At 52.4% G+C, this 26070-nt stretch overlaps 2 protein-coding genes across 2 annotated transcripts in view; one reads left to right on the forward strand and one right to left on the reverse strand.

The window, feature by feature from the left end:
* LOC140425316 (apoptosis regulator Bcl-2-like) overlaps positions 1 to 7883 on the reverse strand; it is a 187725-nt gene extending 179842 nt beyond the window's left edge. The window contains exon 1 of the mRNA XM_072509471.1: positions 6683 to 7883. Within this exon, the coding sequence (XP_072365572.1) occupies positions 6683 to 7162 (480 nt within the window). The 5' untranslated portion in view covers positions 7163 to 7883. The remainder of the gene's footprint in view (positions 1 to 6682) is intronic.
* A 22-nt stretch (positions 7884 to 7905) lies between these two features.
* Positions 7906 to 18608, forward strand: LOC140425315 (uncharacterized). The gene is made up of 2 exons (XM_072509470.1): positions 7906 to 15147; positions 16756 to 18608. The coding sequence occupies exon 1, from the start codon at positions 10631 to 10633 to the stop codon at positions 11567 to 11569; it is 939 nt and encodes a 312-aa protein (XP_072365571.1). The 5' UTR covers positions 7906 to 10630; the 3' UTR covers positions 11570 to 15147; positions 16756 to 18608.
* Positions 18609 to 26070: the final 7462 nt, after the last annotated feature.

Here is a 26070-nt window from a genome sequence, read left to right on the forward strand (position 1 = left end):
TAGAAGAGTTTTTGTATATTTTTAAGGCAGAGGTAGATAGATCCTTGATAAGCAAGGGGGTGAAAGGCTATCAGGGCAAGCAGGAATGTGGAGCTGAGGCGACAATCAGATCAGCCATGATCTTATTGAATAGTGAGGCAGGCTCAAAGGGCCGCATGACCTGCTCCTAATTCATCTGTTTAGTAGTTTAACAATAAGATCTAAATAAAACATTTAATAGTTTAAAAAACGTCAACTAACTGAAAATTTTAGAAGTGGCAACATTGCGATCCAAACTTTGACTTATCACAGTCACTGCGTGCTACAGAAAGTTGGTGGATGAATTTTGCATCTTGGAATGACAAGGTTTATGAATCTATTGCCATTGTTAGAATCATAGAAATTTACAGCAACTTAAGCACAGGCGGCAACCATTTGCAATAGAATAGAATCCCTACAATGCAGAAGGAGGCCATTCAGCCCATCGAGTCTGCACTGACCCTAGAACCCCACCCCATAACCCAGTAAACCCACCTACCCTTTTGGATACGGAGGGGCAATTTAGAATGGCCAATCCACCTAACCTACACATAGAACAGCACAGTACTGGTCCTTCAGCCATCGATGTTGTGCTGACCATTTATCCTAATCTAAGATCAACCTAACCTACACCCATTCAATTTACTGCTGTCCATGTGCCTGTCCAAGAGTCGCTTAAACGTCCCCAATGACTCTGACTCCACCACCTCCGCTGGCAGTGCATTCCACGCACGCATCCACCACTCTCTGTGTAAGGAACCTACCTCTGACATCGCCCCTATACCTTCCTCCAATCACCTTAAAATTATGTCCCCTCGTGACAGCCATTTCCACCCTGGGGAAAAGTCTCTGGCTATCCACTCTATCCATGCTTCTCATTATCTTGTACACCTCTATCAAGTCACCTCTCTTCCTTCTTCGCTCCAGTGAGAAAAGCCCTAGCTCCCTCAACCTTTCTTCATAAGACATGCCCTCCAGTCCTGGCAGCATCTTGGTAAATCTCCTCTGCACCCTCTCCAAAGCAGCCACATAATGAGGCGACCAGAACTGGACACAATATTCCAAGTGTGGTCTAACCAGGGTTTTATAAACCTGCACCAAAGCCTCACGGTTCTTAAACTCAATCTCCCTGCTAATGAAAGCCAACACACCATACGCCTTCTTAACAACCCTATCAACCTGGGTGGCAACTTTGAGGGATCTTTGTATGCGGACTCCAAGATCCCTCTGTTCCTCCACACTTCCAAGAATCCTGCCTTTAACCCTGTATTCAGCATTCAAATTCGGCCTTCCAAAATGAATCACTTCACATTTATCTGGGTTGAACTCCATCTGCCACTTCTCAGCCCAGCTCTGCATCCTGTCAATATCCTGTTGTAACCTGCAACAGCCCTCGACACCATCGACAACGCCACCAACCTTCGTGTCAACCCACCCTTCCACTTACTCATCAAAATCATTGATAAAAACCACAAAGAGCAGAGGTCCCAGAGCAGATCCCTGCGGGACGCCACTGGGCGGAATACTTTCCATCCACTACCACTCATTGTCTTCTTTCAGCCAGCCAATTCTGCATCCAGACAGCCAAATTTCCCTGTATCCCATGCCCCCTAACTTTCTGAATGAGCCTATCACGGGATACCTTATCAAATGCCTTACTGAAATCCATATATACCACATCCACTGCCCGACCTTCAGCAGCGTGTCTCGTCACATCCTCAAAGAATTCAATGAGGCTTGTGAGGCATGAACTACCCCTCACAAAGCCATGCTGACCATCTTTAATCAAACTATGTTTTTCTAAATAATCATAAATCCTATCTCTCAGAATCCTTTCCAATATTTTGCTCACCAGACGCAAGACTGACTGGTCTGTAATTCCCAGGGATTTCCCTATTCCCTTTCTTGAACAGGGGAACAACATTCACCTTCCTCCAATCATCTGGTACTACTCCAGTGGAGAGTGAGGACGCAAAGATCATCGCCAATGGCGCAACAATCTCCTCCCTCGCTTCCCGTAGTAACCTTGGGTATATCCAGTCAGGCCCAGGGGACTCATCTATCCTGATGCTTTTCAAAATTTCCAGCACATCCTCCTTCTTAATATCAACCTGTTTGAGTCTATTTACCTGGTTCATGCTGTTCTCATGAGCAACAATGTCCCTCTCTCCAGTGAACACTGAAGCAAAATATTCATTTAGGGCCTCCCCTATCTCCTCAGACTCTAGGCACAAGTTCCCTCCACTATCCCTGATCGGCCCTACTGTCACTCTGATCATCCTCTTATTTCGTACACAAGTGTAGAACCCCTTGGGGTTTTCCCTAATCCTTCCCGCCAGGGCTTTTTCATGCCCCCTTCTAGCTCTCCCAAGTCCATTTTGGAGTTCCTTCCTGGCTACCTTGTAACCCTCTAGAGCAGTGCCAGATCCTTGCTTCCTCAGACTTACATAAGCTTCCTTCTTCCTTTTGACTGGAAGCTCCACTTCTCTCATCATCCAAGGCTCCTTCACCTTACCATTCCTTCCTCGTCTCAGTTGGACAAAACTATCCCGCAAGTGCTCCTTAAAACAACCCCCACATTACTGTTGTGCATTTCCCCGAGAACAACTGTTTTCCACTTTATGCTCCTCAGCTCCTGTCTAATATCATCTTTGGACTGTGGGAGGAAACCGAAGCACCCGGAGTAAACCCACACAGACAGGGGGAAAACATGCAAACTCCACACAAGTCACTAGAGGCCGGAATTGAACCAGGGCCACTGGCGCTGTGAGGCAGCAGTGATAACCGCTGTGTCACCATGCCGCTCGTCATGTCCATGATGCCTCTTGAAAAGAGCTGTCATGCTTGGTGGGACAACCCCACTTATTGTCTATAACTCCAAGTTCTTCATCCTGAACTACCAAGTTGCTTCAAAAATTATTTATGGAATCAACTTCTGTCACCTTTGACCATCTATGAACTGTGGTTATTGGGCTACTCACCAGAGGAACTAGTTTTTTCTTAATCTCTTCGGTTAAAACTTACCATCTTGAATCTTCACTGTTTCAAAGAGAACCTGTTACACCATCAAAGGCGATGCAGAGAGCAAAGAGACTAGGAAGAAAATGGATGTTTCTGGAGGAAAATAGATGAATGCTGCAGACAACGGTCACACAATTAGCAACTAGCTGAAGCATGAATGGGTAAAAGCCACCTGCCTGCCATGTGAATTGGAAATCGATGGCATAGAGTCATAGAATCATACAGCACAGGAAAGGACCCATGGCACATATGGACTTCAGTAAGGCCTTTGACAAGGTCCCTCATGGTAGACTAGTACAAAAGGTGAAGTCACACGGGATCAGGGGTGAACTGGCAAGGTGGATACAGAACTGGCTAGGCCATAGAAGGCAGAGGGTAGCAATGGAGGGATGCTTTTCTAATTGGAGGGCTGTGACCAGTGGTGTTCCACAGGGATCAGTGCTGGGACCTTTGCTCTTTGTAGTATATATAAATGATTTGGAGGAAAATGTAACTGGTCTGATTAGTAAGTTTGCAGACGACACAAAGGTTGGTGGAATTGCGGATAGCGATGAGGACTGTCTGAGGATACAGCAGGATTTAGATTGTCTGGAGACTTGGGCGGAGAGATGGCAGATGGAGTTTAATCCGGACAAATGTGAGGTAATGCATTTTGGAAGGGCTAATGCAGGTATGGAATGTACAGTGAATGGTAGAACCCTCAAGAGTATTGAAAGTCAGAGATATCTAGGAGTACAGGTCCACAGGTCACTGAAAGGGGCAACACAGGTGGAGAAGGTCGTCAAGAAGGCATACGGCATGCTTGCCTTCATTGGCCGGGGCATTGAGTATAAGAATTGGCAAGTCATGTTCCAGCTGTATAGAACCTTAGTTAGGCCACACTTGGAGTATAGTGTTCAATTCTGGTCGCCACACTACCAGAAGGATGTGGAGGCTTTAGAGAGGGTGCAGAAGAGATTTACCAGAATGTTGCCTGGTATGGAGGGCATAAGCTATGAGGAGCGATTGAATAAACTCGGTTTGTTCTCACTGGAACGAAGGAGGTTGAGGGGCGACCTGATAGAGGTATACAAAATTATGAGGGGCATAGACAGAGTGGATAGTCAGAGGCTTTTCCCCAGGGTAGAGGGGTCAATTACTAGGGGGCATAGGTTTAAGGTGAGGGGGGCAAAGTTTAGAGTAGATGTACGAGGCAAGTTTTTTTACGCAGAGGGTAGTGGGTGCCTGGAACTCACTACCGGAGGAGGTAGTGGAAGCAGGGACGATAGGGACATTTAAAGGACATCTTGACAAATATATGAATAGGATGGGAATAGAAGGATACGGACCCAGGAAGTGTAGAAGATTATAGTTTAGTCGGGCAGTATGGTCGTCACGGGCTTGGAGGGCCGAAGGGCCTGTTCCTGTGCTGTACATTCCTTTGTTCCTTTGATATGTTGACTGGTTTTGAGTATGCAGGGTGGCAAAAAGACATACTATCCCATGCAGTACACAAAGTTATCGATTCAATAAGTAGCAACGGCTCAATCACGTTCTGCTTCCATGCCCTTCCACTATAGAAACTATGGGATCAGTGCGTATCATTTGGGCTTCTGCTGTTATCAAGATACATAAACAAATACACACACACACACCCACAGATACTCACACATATTACTTCACAGATCTTATTGAACAATATCGTTTAACTCCTCTTTTCAATAAAAGTCACTTCACAAACCAGGCAAACCCACTGAAAGTAAAAACACTGACTGACTGTGAGAAAAAGATCAAAAAGCGGTTTTATTCACATAGGATCTGCGCACCGGTACCTTGAATGCTTTCATAGTAGTTCTTTCCAAAGACAACCCATTGAAGTCAGGAAGGCAGAGAAACTACAAGGGAGGAAAATGGCTGGCAATTCTTTTCCCTTTTAAAATTAACAAGGGAACTTCAGTGTAATAACTGCCGGACTGGGAATTTGGAGTTTGACAATATCAAAGAAAGATATGTTTCCTACATGTTGTCAAATGTTTTGGGACATCTGGTGGACAGAACTAATACATATCAGTTATTACCCTTACCAATTATTCACTCAAAACTGGAGGTTAATTGTAAATTATAAAATTGCATATTACATAAATATTTACACTTGGTATTTCAAAGCAGCATTGCTGTGTAAATTAATCTGAAATTTAACAATGTTCTAATTTGCAATTGTTAATGATGTGACTTCAAAATAGATCTATAATTGTTTACTAAGATTTAACTGAAAGATTAATTACTGACATCATACATGCTAAATGTCCAATAATCTGATGTATCTCAAGTGCAAAAACAAAAGACTTGTCAGGATTTTAACTTGAATTAATCCTAGCGCTAATATATAAATAAGATAGGTTGTGAACAGATGTCTGAATGTAGTGTGGAGGACATAAAGTTCTATACACCAAAGAGTGATGGAGAACAAACCCATAATCCCCCAAAGAACATATGCTGTTGAGCAAAATAATACCCAGAACCAGGCATAATACTGGCTTAACAATAACTACAAGTGATTAAATTGGAGTCAACAACAATATTAATCACTGTTTTGATCAGTCTTAATTATGTTTAATCGAGACGCAAACTTTATAAAGTGCATTTCCAATAGAGAAAATGTTAAGATATCCTACCTTATTAGAACAGATGGGAATTATTCTAGCAATATTCTGTCAGAAGTACATTCAACCATGAGTGTATATCAGAGAACAAAAAGACCATTGTTGATAATGTTACACAAATTGCTGATTTACTGTAATCACTTAAAATCTCTCATCCAAACTATCCCCAAAACACTATGTTATAGGCCAAACAAAATCCTATAAAAGGTTCTTGGAATGTAAACTGTTCGGTCAGTATCTGTTTCATCACATCATGTGGACTACATGCAAACAAACAGACCCAAACTTGTACATATAATGAATGAGGTCATCATTCCAACTAACGAGCACATGGGTGAGAGTATATTTTGCACGTGGAATATCTGCTGATCTTGGTTTGGAGTGACACACAGGGATTTAAGAAATAAATGTCCCCCCCCCAAAAAAAAACTAATAGTGCACGATTGTTTTGTTTAGGCAAATCGAAATACATTCGAGAGTTCAACGTTTTCACAAGAATTACATTGGAGAAAGAGTGTGATTACAATAGACTGAAGAAATAAAGTTGACTAACGATCCAATGGAAATGATTAGTTTTAGAACAAGTATGACTGAACAATAACACCTCAAAGAAGAACTAGTATTTATGCCGAAGTACAAACATAAATAAATAAAAGCACGTGGTTTGGGAGACATTTACAAACCCACACACACAAGTCCTTGGGTGGGCGGTGAAAGCAAAGACAAGAATGTGGCCAGACAAACGATACGGGGGTGAATGTAAAGGCCGCGCGCAAATGCGGTGGGGGCGCGTAGGTGATGGGAGTGGGCAGGAAAGGTGACGGGGAGGCAAACACTTTAGGGTGTAGGTTGGAAGGTAAGGGGATGCAAGTGGGCAGGAGACTGACCACTTATCGGGGGCGGGGGCGCAGTGCAGCAGCTGATGCTGGTGGACAGATAGCATGTAAGTGGGCAGACAGAGACCCAAACATTGGGGGGTGGTCCAGGTCACTTTTACATACCCAGTCTCCGTTGGCGCGAATCCAGTCAGTCAGGCTGCTGTCCAGGTAAGTGGTCATCCAGCCGGCGATGTTGTCGACCAGCGACGCCATGTCCCTCCTCTTGGCGCTCTCCACACACAGGGTGCCCCCGAACACGAAGAAAGCCACCACCCGGCCCCAGTTGACCCCGTCGCGGAACAGTTCTTCGGCCACTGCCTCGAAGCGGCCGCGGGCGCTCTCCGGCTCGAAGCGCATCTGCAGCGCGATGTCGGCGAACTCCTGCTGGTACTGCCGCTCGAAGCTGTCGCCCACCTCCCGCAGGACGCGGTGAGCTTTCTCGGCGGCGGCGGTGGAGGCGGGGGCAGCCCAGGGCCGGCCGGAGCCCCCGCCGGGGGTCGGGGAGCCAGCAGCCGGCTCCAGGGGCTCCTCCCACACAAACCCCTGGCGGGAGAGGCGGTAATACAGGTAATGGCAAACCAACTCCCGGCTGCTGTAAGACATCTCGGTGGAAATCACAATTAAAATGTTCAACTCGGACTTCTCACAGCCAACAGCAGCACAACATCCTCAGGAAACACCTCCCAAATCCACTCTGCTGGAGAAAACTCTCACTCTCCTGAACTTCAGTCTGATTCAATTTGGTTTCGAATCCTCCTTTTTTTTTTTAAACCCCCCCCAATCTAATTCCAAATAGAATTTGTTCTGCTTCAAACTGCTCCTGGTTTATTTACTTTCGGGTTTAATTCCAGCTCGCACTGTCGGAACACTCAACTCCGCTTGGCCGGGGGGGAATTGCTCTTCTGATTTTAAATGCACATTTTCTCACAACATTGTCTGTTTTGGTGAGGCAATCTGAAACTCAGGCCGGTGGGTGCAGTTTAAAGAGATTTTCAGCTCCCTCCGCTGAAGGCAAGAGGAATTGTTCTCTCTCTCTCTCTCGTTGCGTTGGATTTTTTTTGCAGCTCGCCTTTGCTCCTCAGCCTGACGTGTGGATGAGAGGGGAGCGGGAGCGCATGTCAGTCTGGCTGACAGGCAGCCAGGGCAGAGCTGATCCCGGGTGCCCGGTGTAGAGCACCCCCCCGGGGGTGGGGAGGGAGCGGGTGGTCGGGTTGCTGCTCCAGCTCCCTCTCGGTAGTAAACTCGTCCACTTCACCAATCCCGCCGGAATGCTCGGCTTCTCCCAACCCGGAGGCTTTCTTTCCGCTTCCAAAATAAAAACTCCCTCTGCAAAGCACCTGGTCACTTGTTTCCCCACCCACCCCCCAAAAAACCAATCCAACCCCCCACCCTTCCAGGCTCCTGAAAATCCGGAAGAGAAGGTGTGTCCTGTGGATCCCAGTCACTTCCAGAGCGGCTGGATGGCGCCCGCCCGTCTCACTCAGCCCCTCTGCAGATTGGGCACAAACCTCTCATTCTCGCACTCCACACATTTCATTCTCTTCCCCACACAGCGCGTAATATCCTGGACGTCACCCGGCCCCAGCAGCAGCTTTATTCACTAAAATCTCTCACCGACAAATGGGAGGCGCCAAAGTGACCAGGACTCCCGGACTCTCCCTCCCCCGGCAGAGACTCTTAGCCCCTCCCTCCCCCAACAGAGACTCTCGACCCAAGCAGAGACTCCCAGACCCTCCCTCCCCAGCAGAGACTCCCAGACCCTCCCTCCCCAGCAGAGACTCTCAGTTCCTCCCTCCCCCAGCAGAGACTCCCTCCTGTAGCCATCTGGGATGGCCAATTACAAAGGGAAATATGGCCAATGCAGGATCCAGACGAACTCAGAGCTTAAGTGTATATTTGCCTCTGGATGACCAGACACGATTGAAACCCCCAGCCAATTTGCATTCTACTGGCCCATTTCCCCAGAACAAAAGACTTGTACTCAGGTATCAGATACAGACTCATCGGCGCCACTCCCTTCACCCTGGAAGCCCAAACAGCTAAGGTCAAGAACTGCTCAGGCCACGCCCAGCCATCAAGGCACCCGCCCCTTTATTGGCTAAAATCGAAGGCAGTAATTGAAGCCTGCCGAATTATTGGGTCCAAAGCTAAGGACCGCCCAAAAGAGAGCGAAACCCCCGAAGGATAAAAAGAGACACTGCCATGTGTTCAGTCTCTCTTGGCCCCGGCTTACGCCTAAAACCAATTGCAGCATCACGACCAGAAGCAAGTTCAAGACCAATGATCGCTACCAGATGGATGAGCCCAGCAGAAACAAAGTCACTTCTCTAGACCCAGCCACGCAAGATCCGAACAAAGGCCTTGTTCCTTTGCATAAAGCCGGGTGCCTGAAGTTAAGTACAGGTTGTTGTAGTGTTAGGTGTAATTTAGCTTGTAGTGTTTTATGTTACATGTCGAAGTAATTCTTGATTGTAAATAAACTTTCATTGAACTTGAACTAACTAACTGGTTGTTTGGTCTTTGATCGATATCCGGTAAAACCTTGTGGTGGTATCATTTGCTACCTGGCGAAACTGAAAAGCAATATTATCATTAATAACTGCCATTTCTAGTTAATTTGGCAACATTGGTGATGCTGGTGGGATAGTATTCCACTCATTAAAAAGAGCAACATTATTGGCGACTCTGCCAGGACTCGACCTAGAGGTGATTTTGTCACTCCGAGAGAACCCACAAAACTTTGCATTAGAAATCCAATTGAAAAAATGAAATGAAATGAAAATCGCTTATTGTCACAAGTAGGCTTCAAATGAAGTTAGTGTGAAAAGCCCCTAGTCACCACATTCTGGCGCCTATTCAGGGAGGCTGGTACAGGAATTGAACCGTGCTGCTGGCCTGCCTTGGTCTGCTTTAAAAGCCAGCTCTTTAGCCCTGTGCTAAACCAGACCCTAATTGAGGAAAAATGAAAGAAACCACAAGTGTAAGGCCCGTATTGATCAAATCGGCAAGATTTGGAAGTGTGTCTTAACTTGCATGCGTACTAACAGGGATATAAGGTAAACGTGCTAGATTTTGTTGCGTAAAAATATCGGGAGTATTGTGAACCGGAAAATTGCTTAGGCCATACCCGCTGTTCGAATCGCCGCCTTATTCCCCCTGTCCCAAATTTACAGTAGAGAAACTGAGATTACGGTAGGAAAAGAGATACGAGTAGCAATGGCAGTAAAGACAATGGTAAGTCTAATGAACCCGCAGGAACCCGAGGTCGCCGCGACCAGTAGAGCAGAGCAGTGCCCCATATGGGAAGAGGAATTACGGAAGTATTTGAAGGGGAAAGCATGGCCCCTTTGGTCCGAGTTTTGTTCAAATGAAGAGTCAGGTCCAGGAAGCATAGGACAAACCTGGTGGGACAACCTAACCGAGGTACATAAAAAGAACGCAGGAAAAGTTTGTAAGCCGATGGCAATCGTGTCCTGTCTGGCACAATTGCGAGGCACAGAGGGGGTCCTGAGGATGCTCCGCAGACAGCTAATTGAGAAAGAGGAGAAGAATGAGGGAAACGTTAGTGAATGGGAGAAAATTAAGAGCAACTCCGGGAACAATTAGCAGCTAAAGACAAGGAGATGGCTGATGTCAAACGAGCACACCAATCTTGTTTAATTCACCTTAGCAGCTTTCAGACCCCGTACGATAAGGCCTACCAAGATACACAGTGCACAATTTTGGTACGAGAAGAGACGGAACAGCAGGTAGAACAGCTAAAGAAACAATGCGCAGATTTGAAGGCAGCTTTACGAGCACTCCATCGTTCCACAATGGAACAAAGACAGTTCAGTAGACCACGCCAAATGTAGGCAACAAATATCAAGGTTACAGTCACTGCTTTCAGTGCAAAACGGATTCAGAGACACCTTTGGACCGAATGTAGATCAGGAGAATGGCCCTGATTGGCAAGAACTCAAATAAACTGCCCATAGATATGTAGAAGACACTGAGAATCAGAATAGAGCCCCCCAGGCCCTGAAAAGGAAAGCACCCGCACCACCGACTGCACAGGCAGCACACACCCCCATGAATCCAGTCACCACACAGAGCACGTCACAGGATCGCGAGGAGCCCGATTTTGTTTACATCACCCCACTAACCATCACACAACTGAGAGATGCGTGCAACAAAATAGAACAATTCCAACCCACAGCAGACCCGCATAATTTCTTTGAGCGAGTAAGACAGCAAGCGGTTATGTACGGTCTGGACAAACCAGAGGAAGTTAAGCTTATAGTCATGAGCCTTGACCCGTCCGTTAGCTCAGCATTACCAGATCCACAGAATGTAGGAGGAGGAAGCCTCCAGGAGATAAAGGCAGCTATTTTAGACATGATTGGTTACAACAGAGGAGACCCCGTAGAAGGTCTAAACAGATGGAGACAAAAGAAGGGCGAGCATCCGATTGCATATGCAGTATGCTTTTTGATACACTTTAATGCGGTCTTTGGGGATTTAGTCCGCGCACACTTCGATAACGACAACGTAATCACTTTCGTCTCCCACGCCACAGAAGCAGGTCAAAAACCCTGTGTGATTTATGACCCCGCAGACGCCACACATAATGAAGTTTGGGTTTTAAAGAGACTTTCCAGAGCTTGGGAACAATCCTTACATAAAAAGGCAGATCAGGAGAAGGCAGAAACGAATATGAACCCAGTCAGGACACATCAGGACCCCGCATGGGTAAATGAGGGTAGAAATGAAGGACAGCACCCCAGAGCACAGGCACCACGAGGTTGCTATAATTGTGGACAAAAGAGACGTTTCGCCCGCGAATGCAACGCCCCCCGAACCAGCAACAGAACAAACAATCGAACGCCCCACCTAGGAACAATGTTAGGCCCGTACACAGTATTAGCGCCCGATCAGATAATGCAGCGACCAATAGCACAGATCAACGGTGTTCGGACTCCCCAACTTGTGTCTGCGACACACTCTGGGACAAATCAGGCAGACCAGTAGTCACAGGCACAGTCCAGGTACATCCAGTAGAGTTCCTTTGGGACACAGGAGGGTCCCGGCGCCACTTTAAACGCCTCCACAATGTTTCAGCGTGACAAATGGCCCACCACAGACACCATCACTCTTAATGGATTTACAGGACCTGTACAGCAGGGATAAATTACGGCCGCTGTTTATATTCAAATCGGAAACATAAACACCAAGCACCCCGTTGTTTCAGTGGACTTGCCCTGAACAGCAGAGTACATTTTAGGAATCGACTTCATGAGCTCACACAACCTTTCCTTTGACCCCGTGAATAAGTGTATATGGAAAATGCCCAGAACAGCAAGAGCCCCTGCCACGCTCACAGTAGGAGACTACAAACATAGAATCTGCTCAGTAGGCGACTATTGGTTTGATCCGCAAGCCATTAGTACAGATCAGACGATTAGAGAGGTCTTAAGGAATCGTAAAACATCCTTGGCCCAGCACAAGCACAATTGTGGACAAATTCCGGGAACAGTCACAATTACAGGTCCTGATCCCAAGCCCCAGAATCAATACGGTTTCCCACAGCAAGCCGAGGGCGAGATTGCAAAAGTAATACAAAGCTTGCTCAATCAAGGCATAATTCGGCCCGTAGCCTCAACAAACAATGCCCCAATTTGTCCCGTAAAGAAACCAGACGGTTCATGGAGATTAACCATTGATTACCGAGAACTCAATAAAGTAACCCCATTAGCAGCCCCCACCATTGTCACGAGTCCCGAAACAATGCTAAAGCAGGGGGTACATGCTAAGTACTTTACTGTGCTGGACATTAGCAATGGCTTTTGGTCCATTCCTTTAGATAAGGCTTGCCAATACAAGTTTGCGTTCACGTTCCAAGGACAGCAGTATACATGGACATGCCTCCCGCAAGGTTTCCACAACTCCCCCTCCATTTTTCACCGACAATTGGCCAACGGACTATCCAAATTCTCCCGACCCGAATGCCTCATTCAGTACGTGGACGACTTACTCCTACAAACTGACACAAAGGAAGAGCACGTTAAGCTTCTTTCCGAATTACTAGGTCTCCTACAATCAATTGGATGTAAAGTTAACCCGAAAAAAGCCCAGATCCAAAAATAAAGGTCCTTTACTTTTAGGCACCATTATCACACAAGGAAAAAGAGAGATAGAACAGAAACAGATTGAATTGATAGTTAAATTGCCCTTGCCCCACAATGTCACTGCACTCCGGTCATTTTTAGGATTAGTATTGTAGGAACCATATAGATGGTTTTGCCACAAAAGCAGCCCCACTTTCCGAGCTCCATGAAAAGAATGCCCTATGGGAATGGCTTCCTCAGCACACGGACGCCATTGATGAATTAAAACGCGTCCTAGGTACAGTCCCCGCTTTGCAAGTTCCAGACCCACACTCTCCCTACGCCATAGAAGTAGTGACCACTGACCGAACCCTATCGGCCATACTACTCCAAGAAAGACATGATCATTTAGGACCCGTAGCCTACGCCTCATGAGTTTTGGATCCCGTGGAGCAAGGATTTTCAGCCTGCGAATGGCACTTGCTCGCAATCTTTTGGGCAGTTCAGTATTTTGCATATGTCACAGGCCTCAACCCCGTAATGATTTTAACCGAGCACATCCCAACGCAGCTAGTGTTAGATGGTAGGTTAAAGGACGGTTCAGTTAGCCAGATCAGAGCAGCTCGCTGGACACTATTATTACAAGGAAGGGACATCACAGTTAAATGGACAAAGACCCATACATTTTTAGCGGACAATTTACAGAATGAAGGAACCCCACATGAGTGCCAGATCATTGCAGCCAAATACCACACAGGACCCTTTATTCCAAAATCGCTACACCCACGTGTAGCTAGTAAAGTTCAGAATTCCACAATCATGGATAACTCTTTAAAAATTTATGTAGATGGTTCCTCCACCATTGACAATGGAAAAATAATAACAGGATGCGGTATTTATGTGGAAGACGTGCAGGGATGCGCATTAGAGGAAATATCTTTAAAATTGCCAGGTCACTTAGGATCGCAGGCAGCCGAATTAGCCGCAATTGCATATGTAGTGCAGCACCCAGATTCTTTCCCGACCCCCGCAGATATATATTCGGACAGTTTATATGTCTGTAATAGTTTGACAGAATTCCTGCCCCTCTGGGAATCTAGAGGATTCATATCCGCTGATGGTAAACCCCTACCCTCAGCCCCATTATTGAAGCATATTCTTGAGACAGCAAAAGACCGCACATATGGCATAATCAAAGTCAGAAGCCATCATCGTTCCTCCCCACTCGGTAAAGGCAAACACCCTAGCAAAGGCAGGATCACGACATGGCCACTTTTGGCAATCCCCCGAGAGTGAACCGATACATGCAGTCCAGGTTTCACAGACCAATATCGAAGGTTTAGCCCAGGCCCAAAAGGCAGACGACACTCTTAAGCAAGTTTTTGACGGAAACGTCCCAACCCGTGGACAACTAGGACAAATTCAAGGACTCACTGATTGTACAGGATAAAATAGTATTAAGGAATGGAATTTATGTGGTCCCCACACAGGACAGAAACCAGATAATTTACCAGTTTCATGACGGACACGGGCATCAGGGGATAGAAACCACCATTGCCCGCTTAAGACCTTTGTGCTAGTGACCCGATTTAAAAGCAGACGTCACGCATTATGTTGACAATTGTTTAATCTGTGCACAGAATAATCCAGAAAGGTAGTCCACGAAAGGACAATTAAGATACCAATGACCTGTTAATGACCCATGGACGAATTTACAGCTCGATTACATTGGTCCCCTCCCCCCCGCCCCCTGCAGAAATGGTTTCAAATATGTGTTGGTAGTGATCGACACCTTCAAAAAATGGGTGGAAGCATTTCTCTCCAGGGCAAACACGGCTAAGGCAACAGCCAAGATTTTAACACAGCAGATATTTACACGCTGGGGATTCCCCCGCAGCATTGAATCGGACCAAGGTTCTCATTTTACAGGCAGAGTAATGCAGAATGTCCTAACGATTTTTGGAATAAAACAAAAATTCCATATTGCTTATCATCCCCAATCCAGTGGTATTGTGGAACGTATGAATTGGACCCTGAAAGCTACTATTAGGAAAATGGTGCAACAGCATAACACCACATGGGACACAGTTCTCCCATTCGCCCTTATGTTTATTAGGAACACAGTATCAAGTTCCACAGGATTCATCCCCCACACCCTTATGACCGGAGGGCCCATGAAAGGAACTGAATATTTATTAAGACTTGATTTGGCCAGCCCCACAGTCACTGCCCTCACCCAAGAAAAAGCAGTCCAACAAGTCACAGAAAATATTAAAGCAGCCCTGCTCGCTGCAGCTGCCCGACTAGGCGCTAGGAAAAAGCAGAGTAAGGCATGCTTTGATAAAACAGTCCACCCAGTAGAGTATGCAGTCGGTCAGCAAGTGATGGTTTCCCTGTATAATCCCAGTTCGTTCCTCTCCCCTAAATTTGCAGGACCCTACTCCATTTCGGATAAAGTGAGCCCCTCGGTGTACAAAACAACGTATCCTCATGGAAAAACAGGTTGGTTCCATATCAACCAGCTTAAAGTTTATAGAACCCAATGCAGCCACTCACACCACGTCGCCCTGGCAATGGCAGACGAGTCCGTCCCGCCCATCAACAACCTAGACCAACCCTCCCCCAGCCAGGACAGCATGTCCATGCCCACAGACCCGACCTTGTCCCGTAGCCATCTGGGATGGCCACGTCCCGATTACATAATGGACATTTGCAAAGAATGCAGGGAAAATTGGACAATACCGAAAAAGCAAGCAGATGCAAGGTCTGTCTGTTGATGAGAGCCTTAGCTCTCAGACAGGACTGATTTGTAATCAGGACGTGGCTATCCCAGATGGCTACAGTCCCCGTCCACAGGAACGACTTTCCACCTTGAACTTGATTCAGACGCCAGCGTCAGCACTCCTGAATTAATTGATGTTAATGACCACTGGCACAACCACCCCAACTCCAGTCGCTCCAGCCCCTGGAACCACAACTAGCACATGTTTGGCTCCCTGTACCCCCTTTCACTGCGCCAGCGCTACCGCCCGACAACGGAAATTTGCCCTGTGCAGTTACCTTCCCTCATGACCAAAGATTTCCCCATTGGCACCGCGACAACTCTTGTCGATTAGTAAGGAATGACGATTCGGGTCCCAGGCGGCCACGGCATAAAACGGCAGACACGAGTTTGGCAACCGGAAGATGGTGATGACTCAGACTCTGACTCCCGTTACGGTAACCCTTTTGCGACGCTTTTTCATACTGAACCCTGAGGCGTCCAGATGATGAGACAAAGGAACCGCATGTGATTTACGGTGTCCTATTTCCTGATGGAACCTGCCCGCTTTCTTTCTTTCTTATTGCTACATGGTTTTAATTAATGTCGGCCAGTTACAAAATTTTTTGATACATCCTGATTGCTCTTTTGAAGCCATTTACTGCCCAATGACCGTTAAAGGAACACGTTACAATTTCTTTCCACTCATGTCAGGTCACCCAGGCAGTGGAGTAACGGCACTAATCCCCGCCCTGCCTGAGGACCCCCGATGTATCCGGTCAGCCAAGCTTGGGTAGTGGAGCAACGGCACTGATCACCGCCCTACCCAGGGAATCCCACCCATTCTTGCCCTGCCGCGGCTCACACGCACCCCATGTTCCCGTCACTGCGAGTAATTTGGAAAAGTTCTTAACACTCCTTACAGTCCTTGGCAGGTCTTTGTTTCCCCCTTATCTGTTCTTTTTGCATGTGGTTTAAAGAATGCTCTTTGCCACAGTCTCTGCACGCGACTCTTTACTTTCAGCGACTCTTTGGTCGCTACCCCAACTGCTATTTACATATTTGACACACTTAGTTGTTACACATTTGCTGCTATACGTGAACTACCTCTGGACCCTGGACGGAGAAATTGTCTGCCCACTCACCGCATCGACCACAAGCTGCGGGATTCCTTGCACTTAAACAGAATATTTTTTTCGGATGTCTTGTCTCTAAAATGGTTATTTTAAAAAAATGAGGGAGTCACACGTGGTGACGATTCTAATGGGGAATTGAAGTTAAAGAGAGAAAGACAAACAAAACGAGATGTTAACCAACGATAATAACAGATACTATGCTTGCACCCTCAGGAATATACGAAGAACGAAGGACAAAGACAAGATGAAGACAGAACTGATGACCCCCGTTATAATCATCGCTGGACTCCTACAACAGTGTGCATTACAAGCTTTTGTACCCTACACCACACCAGCCCCGAACATGACCGCACAACATGATACCCCGAGCCCGGACACCACACATAAAGATACACACTGATACCCCCACATGGTGTGAAAACATTGTAAAATGGTATTCCCTTTCATTTCATAGAATTTACAGTGCAGAAGGAGGCCATTCGGCCCATCGAGTCTGCACCGGCTCTTGGAAAGAGCACCCTACCCAAGGTCAACACCTCAACCCTACCCCCATAACCCAGTAACCCCACCCAACACTAAGGGCAATTTTGGACACTAAGGGCAATTTATCATGGCCAATCCACCTAACCTGCACATCTTTGGACTGTGGGAGGAAACAGGAGCACCCGGAGGAAACCCACGCACACACAGGGAGGATGTGCAGACTCCGCACAGACAGTGACCCAAGCCGGAATCGAACCTGGGACCCTGGAGCTGTAAAGCAATTGTGCTATCCACAACGCTACCGTGCTGCCCACCAATACCCATCTACCCAGCTGCCCATCTATACAGTAGAAGCCCTTTTGGTAATAGCAATACTCTGCAGTGTCGTTCAGACACTTAGACTCCGCAAATGGCGAAGGAGAGCCTCCCGCTCCCCGATGTATATACTCCGAGCCCCTTTCCTTGGAATCCACCAAGCCCCACAAACCTTTTAAACCTTTTTTCTGATGAAATAAAGATTGTATTTTTCTATAATTGTAATGGACGCTGCTGTTGTTTAAAATTTTGTATTGTACATAAGTTCCGTTTGATATTTGCCAGCAGCATGAGTGTAGCTTAGGTAATGACAGTTAGAGGTTCCCTTGTGGAAATAAGTTAAATGTATGATTAAATGTTTATAGTGGCCCCTGAGAATTTATGAATGTGTGATGTATTAAAAACTTAGGTAAATGCACAAAAAACATAGGACAGAGTAGTGTAGAACCTGTCCTTGACCAAGGGTAACCGGCACACCAAAGACGGATGAGTGATCAATAGTGTGATACACCACGCTTCGCATTCGGGATCAAAAAGACTGGATGTAGCAATCTGGGATGGCCAGTTACAAAGGGAAGTATGGCCACTTGCAAAGAATCACGGGAAATATGGCCAATGCAGGATCCAGACAAACTCAGAGCTTAAGTGTATATTTGCCACTAGGTAACCAGACACAATCGAAACCCCCAGCGAATTTGCATTCTAATGGCCCATTTCCCCAGAACAAAAGACTTGTACTCAGGTATCAGATACAGATACGGACTCATCGGCGCCACTCCCTTCACCCTGGAAGCCCAAACAGCTAAGGTCAATAACTGGTCAGGACACGCCCAGCCATCAAGACACCCGCCCCTTTATTGGCTAAAATCGAAGGCAGTAATCGAAGCCTGCCGAATTATTGGGTCCAAAGCTAAGGACCGCCCAAAGGAGCGCGAAACCCCCGAAGGGTAAAAAGAGACACTGCCACGTGTTCAGTCTCTCTTGGCCCCGTCTTACGCCTAAAACCAATTGCAGCATCACGACCAGAAGCAAGTTCAAGACCAACGATCGCTACCAGATGGATGAGCCCAGCAGAGACGAAGTCACTTCTCCAGACCCAGCCACGCAAGATCCGAACAAAGGCCTTGTTCCTCTGCATAAAGCCGGCTGCCTGAAGTTAAGTACAGGTTGTTGTAGTGTTCGGTGTAATTTAGCTTGTAGTGTTTTATGTTGCATGTCGAAGTAATTCTTGTGTGTAAATAGACTATCATTAAACTTGAACTAATTAACTGGTTGTTTGGTCTTTGATCGATATCCGGTAAAACCTTGTGGTTGTATCATTTGATACCTGCCGACTCTGAAAAGCAATATTATCATTAATAACTGCCATTTCTAGTTAAATTGGCAACATTATTGGTGACGCAGGTGGGATAGTATTCCACTCATTAAAAAGAGCAACACCCACCAGCAGAGACTCACAGTTCCTCCCTCCCCCAGCAGAGACTCTCACTCCCTCCCTCCCCGAGCAGACTCAGTCCCTCCTTCCCTCCCCGAGCAGACTCAGTCCCTCCCTCCCTCCCCGAGCAGACTCAGTCCCTCCCCGAGCAGACTCAGTCGCTCCCCCCCTCCCCGAGCAGACTCAGTCTCTCACCCCTCCCCGTGCAGACTCAGTCCCTCCCCGAGCAGACTCAGTCCCTCCCTCCCTACCCGAGCAGACTCAGTCCCTCCCTCCCTGAGCAGACTCAGTCCCTCCCTCCCTCCCCGTGCAGACTCAGTCGCTCCTCCCCTCCCCGAGCAGACTCAGTCCCTCTCCCCCGAGCAGACTCAGTCTCTCTCCCCCCCCCTCCCGAGCAGACTCAGTCTCTCACCCCTCCCCGTGCAGACTCAGTCCCTCCCCCCACTCCCCGAGCAGACTCAGTCCCTCCTCCACTCCCCGAGCAGACTCAGTCCCTCCTCCCACTCCCCGAGCAGACTCAGTCACTCCCCCCCGCTCCCCAAGCAGACTCAGTCCCTCCCTCCCTCCCAGAGCAGACTCAGTCCCTCCCTCCCTCCCAGAGCAGACTCAGTCTCTCCCCCCTCCCCGAGCAGACTCAGTCCCTCCTTCCCCTCCCTGAGCAGACTCAGTCCCTCCCAACCCGCTCCCCAAGCAGACTCAGTCCCTCCCTCCCTCCCCGAGCAGACTCAGTCTCTCCCCCCTCCCCGAGCAGACTCAGTCCCTCCCCACCCCCGCTCCCCAAGCAGACTCAGTCCCTCCCCCCTCCCCGAGCAGATTCAATCCCTCCCCCCTCCCCGAGCAGATTCAGTCTCCCCCCCCTCCCCGAGCAGACTCAGTCCCTCGCCCCTGCCTGAGCAGACTCAATCCCTCCCCTCTCCCCGAGCAGACTCAGTCCCTCCCCCTCCCCGAGCAGACTCAGACCCTCCCCCCCCTCCCCGAGCAGACCCAGTCCTTCCCCGAGCAGACTCAGTCTCTCCCCCCTCCCCGAGCAGACTCAGTCTCTCCCCAAACAGACTCAGTCCCTCCCCCCTCCCTGTGCAGACTCAGTCAGTCCCCGAGCAGACTCAGTCCCTCCCGCCCTCCCCAAGCAGACTCAGCCCCTACCCCTCCCCGAGCAGACTCAGTCTCTTTCCGAGCAGACTCAGTCTCTCTCCGAGCAGACTCAGTCTCACCCCCCTCCCCGAGCAGACTCAGTCCCTCCCCGAGCAGACTCAGTCCCTCCCTCCCTCCCCGAGCAGACTCAGTCCCTCCCCGAGCAGACTCAGTCTCTCCCCGAGCAGACTCAGTCTCACCCCGAGCAGACTCAGTCTCTCCCTCCTCCCCGAGCAGACTCAGTCCCTCCCTGAGCAGACTCATTCAGTCCCTCCCTCCCTGCATCTCTCCATCCCCCTCTACTTCACTCCCTCCCCCTCTCCCTTCCTCTCTCCCTCCCTCCCCCTCTCCCCCCTCCCCGAGCAGACTCAGTCCCTCCCCCCTCCCTGCCCAAGCAGACTCAGTCCCTCCCTCCCCGAGCAAACTCGGTCTCTCCCCCTCCCCGTGCAGACTCCGTCCCTCCCCCCCTCTCCGAGCAGACTCAGTCTCACCCCCCTCCACGAGCAGAATCAGTCCCTCCCCTAGCAGACTCAGTCCCTCCCCCTCCCCGAGCAGACTCAGTCCTTCCCCGAGCAGATTCAGTCCCTCCCCCCCCCTCCCCGAGCAGACTCAGTCCCCCCCCTCCCCGAGCCGACTCAGTCCCTCCCTCCCCCTCCCCGAGCAGACTCAGTCCCCCCCCCTCCCCGAGCCGACTCAGTCCCCCCCCCTCCCCGAGCAGACTCAGTCCCTCCCCCCCCTCCCCGAGCAGACTCAGTCCCTCACCCCCTCCCTGAGCAGACTCAGTCCCTCCCCCCTCCCCGAGCAGACTCAGTTCCTCCCCCCACTCCCCGAGCAGATTCAGTCTCCCCCCCTCCCCGAGCAGACTCAGTCCCTCCCCGAGCAGACTCAGTCGCTCCTCCCCTCCCCGAGCAGACTCAGTCCCTCTCCCCCGAGCAGACTCAGTCTCTCTCCCCCCCCCTCCCGAGCAGACTCAGTCTCTCACCCCTCCCCGTGCAGACTCAGTCCCTCCCCGAGCAGACTCAGTCCCTCCCTCCCGACCCGAGCAGACTCAGTCCCTCCCTCCCTGAGCAGACTCAATCCCTCCCTCCCTCCCCGTGCAGACTCAGTCGCTCCTCCCCTCCCCGAGCAGACTCAGTCCCTCTCCCCCGAGCAGACTCAGTCTCTCTCCCCCCCCTCCCGAGCAGGCTCAGTCTCTCCCCCCACACCCGAGCAGACTCAGACCCTCCTCCCCTCCCCGAGCAGACTCAGTCCCTCCCTGCCTCCCCGAGCAGACTCAGTTCCTCCCCCTCCCCGAGCAGACTCAGTCCCTCCCTCCCTCCCTGAGCAGACTCAGTCCCTGCCCCCCCTCCCCGATCAGTCTCAGTCCCTCCCCCCTACCGAGCAGACTCAGTCGCTCCCCCCTTCCTGAGCAGACTCAGTCCCTCCCTCCCCGTGCAGACTCAGTGTCTCCCCCCTCCCCGTGCAGATTCAGTCCCTCCCCCCACTCCCCGAGCAGACTCTGTCCCTCCTCCACTCCCCGAGCAGACTCAGTCCCTCCTCCCCCTCCCCGAGCAGACTCAGTCACTCCCCCCCGCTCCCCAAGCAGACTCAGTCCCTCCCTCCCTCCCAGAGCAGACTCAGTCCCTCCCTCCCTCCCAGAGCAGACTCAGTCTCTCCCCCCTCCGCGAGCAGACTCAGTCCCTCCTTCCCCTCCCTGAGCAGACTCAGTCCCTCCCAACCCGCTCCCCAAGCAGACTCAGTCCCTCCCTCCCTCCCCGAGCAGACTCAGTCTCTCCCCCCTCCCCGAGCAGACTCAGTCCCTCCCCACCCCCGCTCCCCAAGCAGACTCAGTCCCTCCCCCCCTCCCCGAGCAGATTCAATCCCTCCCCCCTCCCCGAGCAGATTCAGTCTCCCCCCCCCTCCCCGAGCAGACTCAGTCCCTCGCCCCTGCCTGAGCAGACTCAATCCCTCCCCTCTCCCCGAGCAGACTCAGTCCCTCCCCCTCCCCGAACAGACTCAGACCCTCCCCCCCCTCCCCGAGCAGACCCAGTCCTTCCCCGAGCAGACTCAGTCTCTCCCCCCTCCCCGAGCAGTCTCAGTCTCTCCCCAAACAGACTCAGTCCCTCCCCCCTCCCTGTGCAGACTCAGTCAGTCCCCGAGCAGACTCAGTCCCTCCCGCCCTCCCCAAGCAGACTCAGCCCCGACCCCTCCCCGAGCAGACTCAGTCTCTTCCCGAGCAGACTCAGTCTCTCTCCGAGCAGACTCAGTCTCACCCCCCTCCCCGAGCAGACTCAGTCCCTCCCCGAGCAGACTCAGTCCCTCCCTCCCTCCCCGAGCAGACTCAGTCCCTCCCCGATCAGACTCAGTCTCTCCCCGAGCAGACTCAGTCTCTCCCCGAGCAGACTCAGTCTCTCCCTCCTCCCCGAGCAGACTCAGTCCCTCCCTGAGCAGACTCATTCAGTCCCTCCCTCCCTCCCTCCCTGCATCTCTCCATCCCCCTCTACTTCACTCCCTCCCCCTCTCCCTTCCTCTCTCCCTCCCTCCCCCTCTCCCCCCTCCCCGAGCAGACTCAGTCCCTCCCCCCTCCCTGCCCAAGCAGACTCAGTCCCTCCCTCCCCGAGCAAACTCGGTCTCTCCCCCTCCCCGTGCAGACTCAGTCCCTCCCCCCCTCTCCGAGCAGACTCAGTCTCACCCCCCTCCACGAGCAGAATCAGTCCCTCCCCTAGCAGACTCAGTCCCTCCCCCCTCCCCGAGCAGACTCAGTCCTTCCCCGAGCAGATTCAGTCCCTCCCCCCCCCTCCCCGAGCAGACTCAGTCCCCCCCCTCCCCGAGCCGACTCAGTCCCTCCCTCCCCCTCCCCGAGCAGACTCAGTCCCCCCCCCTCCCCGAGCCGACTCAGTCCCCCCCCTCCCCGAGCAGACTCAGTCCCTCCCCCCCCTCCCCGAGCAGACTCAGTCCCTCACCCCCTCCCTGAGCAGACTCAGTCCCTCCCCCCTCCCCGAGCAGACTCAGTTCCTCCCCCCACTTCCCGAGCAGATTCAGTCTCCCCCCCTCCCCGAGCAGACTCAGTCCCTCCCCGAGCAGACTCAGTCCCTCCCCCCTCCACGAGCAGACTCAGTCCCTCCCCCCTCCCCGAGCAGACTCAGTCCATCCCCGAGCAGACCCAGTCCCTCCCCCCTCCCCGAGCAGACTCAGTCTCTCCCCCCTCCCCGAGCAGACTCAGTCTCTCCCCAAGCAGACTCAGTCCCTCCCCCCTCCCCGTGCAGACTCAGTCAGTCCCCGAGCAGACTCAGTCCTTCCCCCCCTCCCCGAGCAGACTCAGCCCCTCCCCCCTCCCCGAGCAGACTCAGTCTCTCTCCGAGCAGACTCAGTCTCACCCCCCTCCCCGAGCAGACTCAGTCTCTCCCCGAGCAGACTCAGCCCCTCCCCCCTCCCCGAGCAGACTCAGTCTCTCTCCGAGCAGACTCAGTCTCACCCCCCTCCACGAGCAGAATCAGTCCCTCCCCTAGCAGACCCAGTCCCTCCCACCCCTCCCCGAGCAGACTCAGTCCCTCATCCCCCTACCCGAGCAGACTCAGTCCCTCCCACCCCCTCCCCGAGCGGACTCAGTCTCTCCCCCTCCCCGAGCAGACTCAGTCCCCCCCCTGCCCGAGCGGACTCAGTCTCTCCCCCTCCCCGAGCAGACTCAGTCCCCCCCCTCCCCGAGCCGACTCAGTCCCTCCCTCCCCCTCCCCGAGCAGACTCAGTCCCCCCCTCCCCGAGCCGACTCAGTCCCTCCCCCCTCCCCGAGCAGACTCAGTGCCCCCCCCCCCCGCGAGCAGACCCAGTACCTCCCCCCTCCCCGAGCAGACTCAGTCTCTCCCCCCTCCCCGAGCAGACTCAGTCTCTCCCCAAGCAGACTCAGCCCCTCCCCCCTCCCCGAGCAGACTCAGTCTCTCCCCGAGCAGACTCAGCCCCTCCCCCCTCCCCGAGCAGACTCAGTCTCTCTCCGAGCAGACTCAGTCTCACCCCCCTCCCCGAGCAGACTCAGTCTCTCCCCGAGCAGACTCAGTCCCTCATCCCCCTACCCGAGGAGACTCAGTATCTCCCACCCCCCCCCCCCCCGAGCAGACTCAGTCCCTCCCCCCCCTCCCCGAGCGGACACAGTCCCTCCCCCTCCCCGAGCAGACTCAGTCCCCCCCCGCCCCACCCCGAGCTGACTCAGTCCCTCCCCCCTCCCCGAGCGGACTCAGTCTCTCCCCCACCCCGAGCAGACTCAATCCCCCTCCCTCCCCGAGCAGACTCAGTCTCTCCCACCTCCCTGAGCAGACTCAGTCCCTCCCCAAGCAGACTCAGTCCCTCCCCAAGCAGACTCAGTCCCTGCCCCCCTTCCCCGAGCAGACTCAGTCTCTCCCCCTCCCCGAGAAGACTCAGTCCCTTCCCCCCTCCCCGAGCAGACTCAGTCCCTCCCCGAGCAGATTCAGTCTCGCCCCCCTCCACGAGCAGACTCAGTCCCTCCCCCCCCCCCCCGAGCAGACTCAGCCCCTCCCCCTTCCCTGAGCAGATTTAGTCTCACCCCCTCCCCGAGCAGACTCAGTCCCTCCCCCCTCCCTGCCCAAGCAGACTCAGTCCCTCCCTCCCCGAGCAAACTCGGTCTCTCCCCCCTCCCCGTGCAGACTCAGTCTCTCCCCAAGCAGACTCAGTCCCTCCCACCCCTCCCCGAGCAGACTCAGTCCCTCATCCCCCTACCCGAGCAAACTCGGTCTCTCCCCCCTCCCCGTGCAGACTCAGTCCCCCCCCTCCCCGAGCAGACTCAGTCCCTCCCCCCCCCCTCCCCGAGCAGACTCAGTCCCTCACCCCCTCCCTGAGCAGACTCAGTCCCTCCCCCCTCCCTGAGCAGACTCAGTTCCTCCCCCCACTCCCCGAGCAGATTCAGTCTCCCCCCCTCCCCGAGCAGACTCAGTCTCTCCCCGAGCAGACTCAGTCTCTCCCTGAGCAGACTCATTCAGTCCCTCCCTCCCTCCCTCCCTGCATCTCTCCATCCCCCTCTACTTCACTCCCTCACCCTCTCCCTTCCTCTCTCCCTCCCTCCCCCTCTCCCCCCTCCCCGAGCAGACTCAGTCCCTCCCCCCTCCCTGCCCAAGCAGACTCAGTCCCCCCCTCCCCGTGCAAACTCGGTCTCTCCCCCCTCCCCGTGCAGACTCAGTCCCTCCCCCCCCCCCCTCCCCGAGCAGACTCAGTCCTTCCCCGAGAAGACTCAGTCCCTCCCTACCTCCCCGAACAGACTGAGTCCCCCCCCTCCCCGAGCCGACTCAGTCCCTCCCCCTCCTCCCCGAGCAGACTCAGTCCCCACCCTCCCCGAGCCGACTCAGTCTCCCCCCCCTCCCCGAGCAGACTCAGTCCCTCGCCCCTGCCTGAGCAGACTCAGTCCCTCCCCTCTCCCCGAGCAGACTCAGTCTCACCCCCCTCCCCGAGCAGACTCAGTCTCTCCCCAAACAGACTCAGTCCCTCCCCCCTCCCTGTGCAGACTCAGTCAGTCCCCGAGCAGACTCAGTCCCTCCCCCCTCCCCGAGCAGACTCAGTCCCTCCCTCCCTCCCCGAGCAGACTCATCCCTCCCCGAGCAGACTCAGTCTCTCCCCGAGCAGACTCAGTCCCTCCCCGAGCAGACTCAGTCCCTCCCTCCCTCCCCGAGCAGACTCAGTCCCTCCCCGAGCAGACTCAGTCTCTCCCCGAGCAGACTCAGTCTCTCCCCGAGCAGACTCAGTCTCTCCCCGAGCAGACTCAGTCTCTCCCTCCTCCCCGAGCAGACTCAGTCTCTCCCTCCTCCCCGAGCAGACTCAGTCCCTCCCTGAGCAGACTCATTCAGTCCCTCCCTCCCTCCTCGAGCAGATAGTCCCTCCCTGCATCTCTCCATCCCCCTCTCCTTCACTCTCTCCCCCTCTCCCTTCCTCTCTCCCTCCCTCCCCCTCTCCCCCCTCACCGAGCAGATTCAGTCCCTCCCCCCCTCCCCGAGCAGACTCAGTCCACCCCCCTCCCCGAGCCGACTCAGTCCCTCCCTCCCCCTCCCCGAGCAGACTCAGTCTCCCCCCCCTCCCCGAGCCGACTCAGTCCCTCCCCCCTCCCGGAGCAGACTCAGTCCACCCCCCTCCCCGAGCAGACTCAGTCCCTCCCCCCCTCCCCGAGCAGACTCAGTCCCTCACCCCCT

Source organism: Scyliorhinus torazame, chromosome 6 (assembly GCF_047496885.1).
Source record: "Scyliorhinus torazame isolate Kashiwa2021f chromosome 6, sScyTor2.1, whole genome shotgun sequence".
In the NCBI taxonomy this organism is placed as follows: Eukaryota; Metazoa; Chordata; class Chondrichthyes; order Carcharhiniformes; family Scyliorhinidae; genus Scyliorhinus; species Scyliorhinus torazame.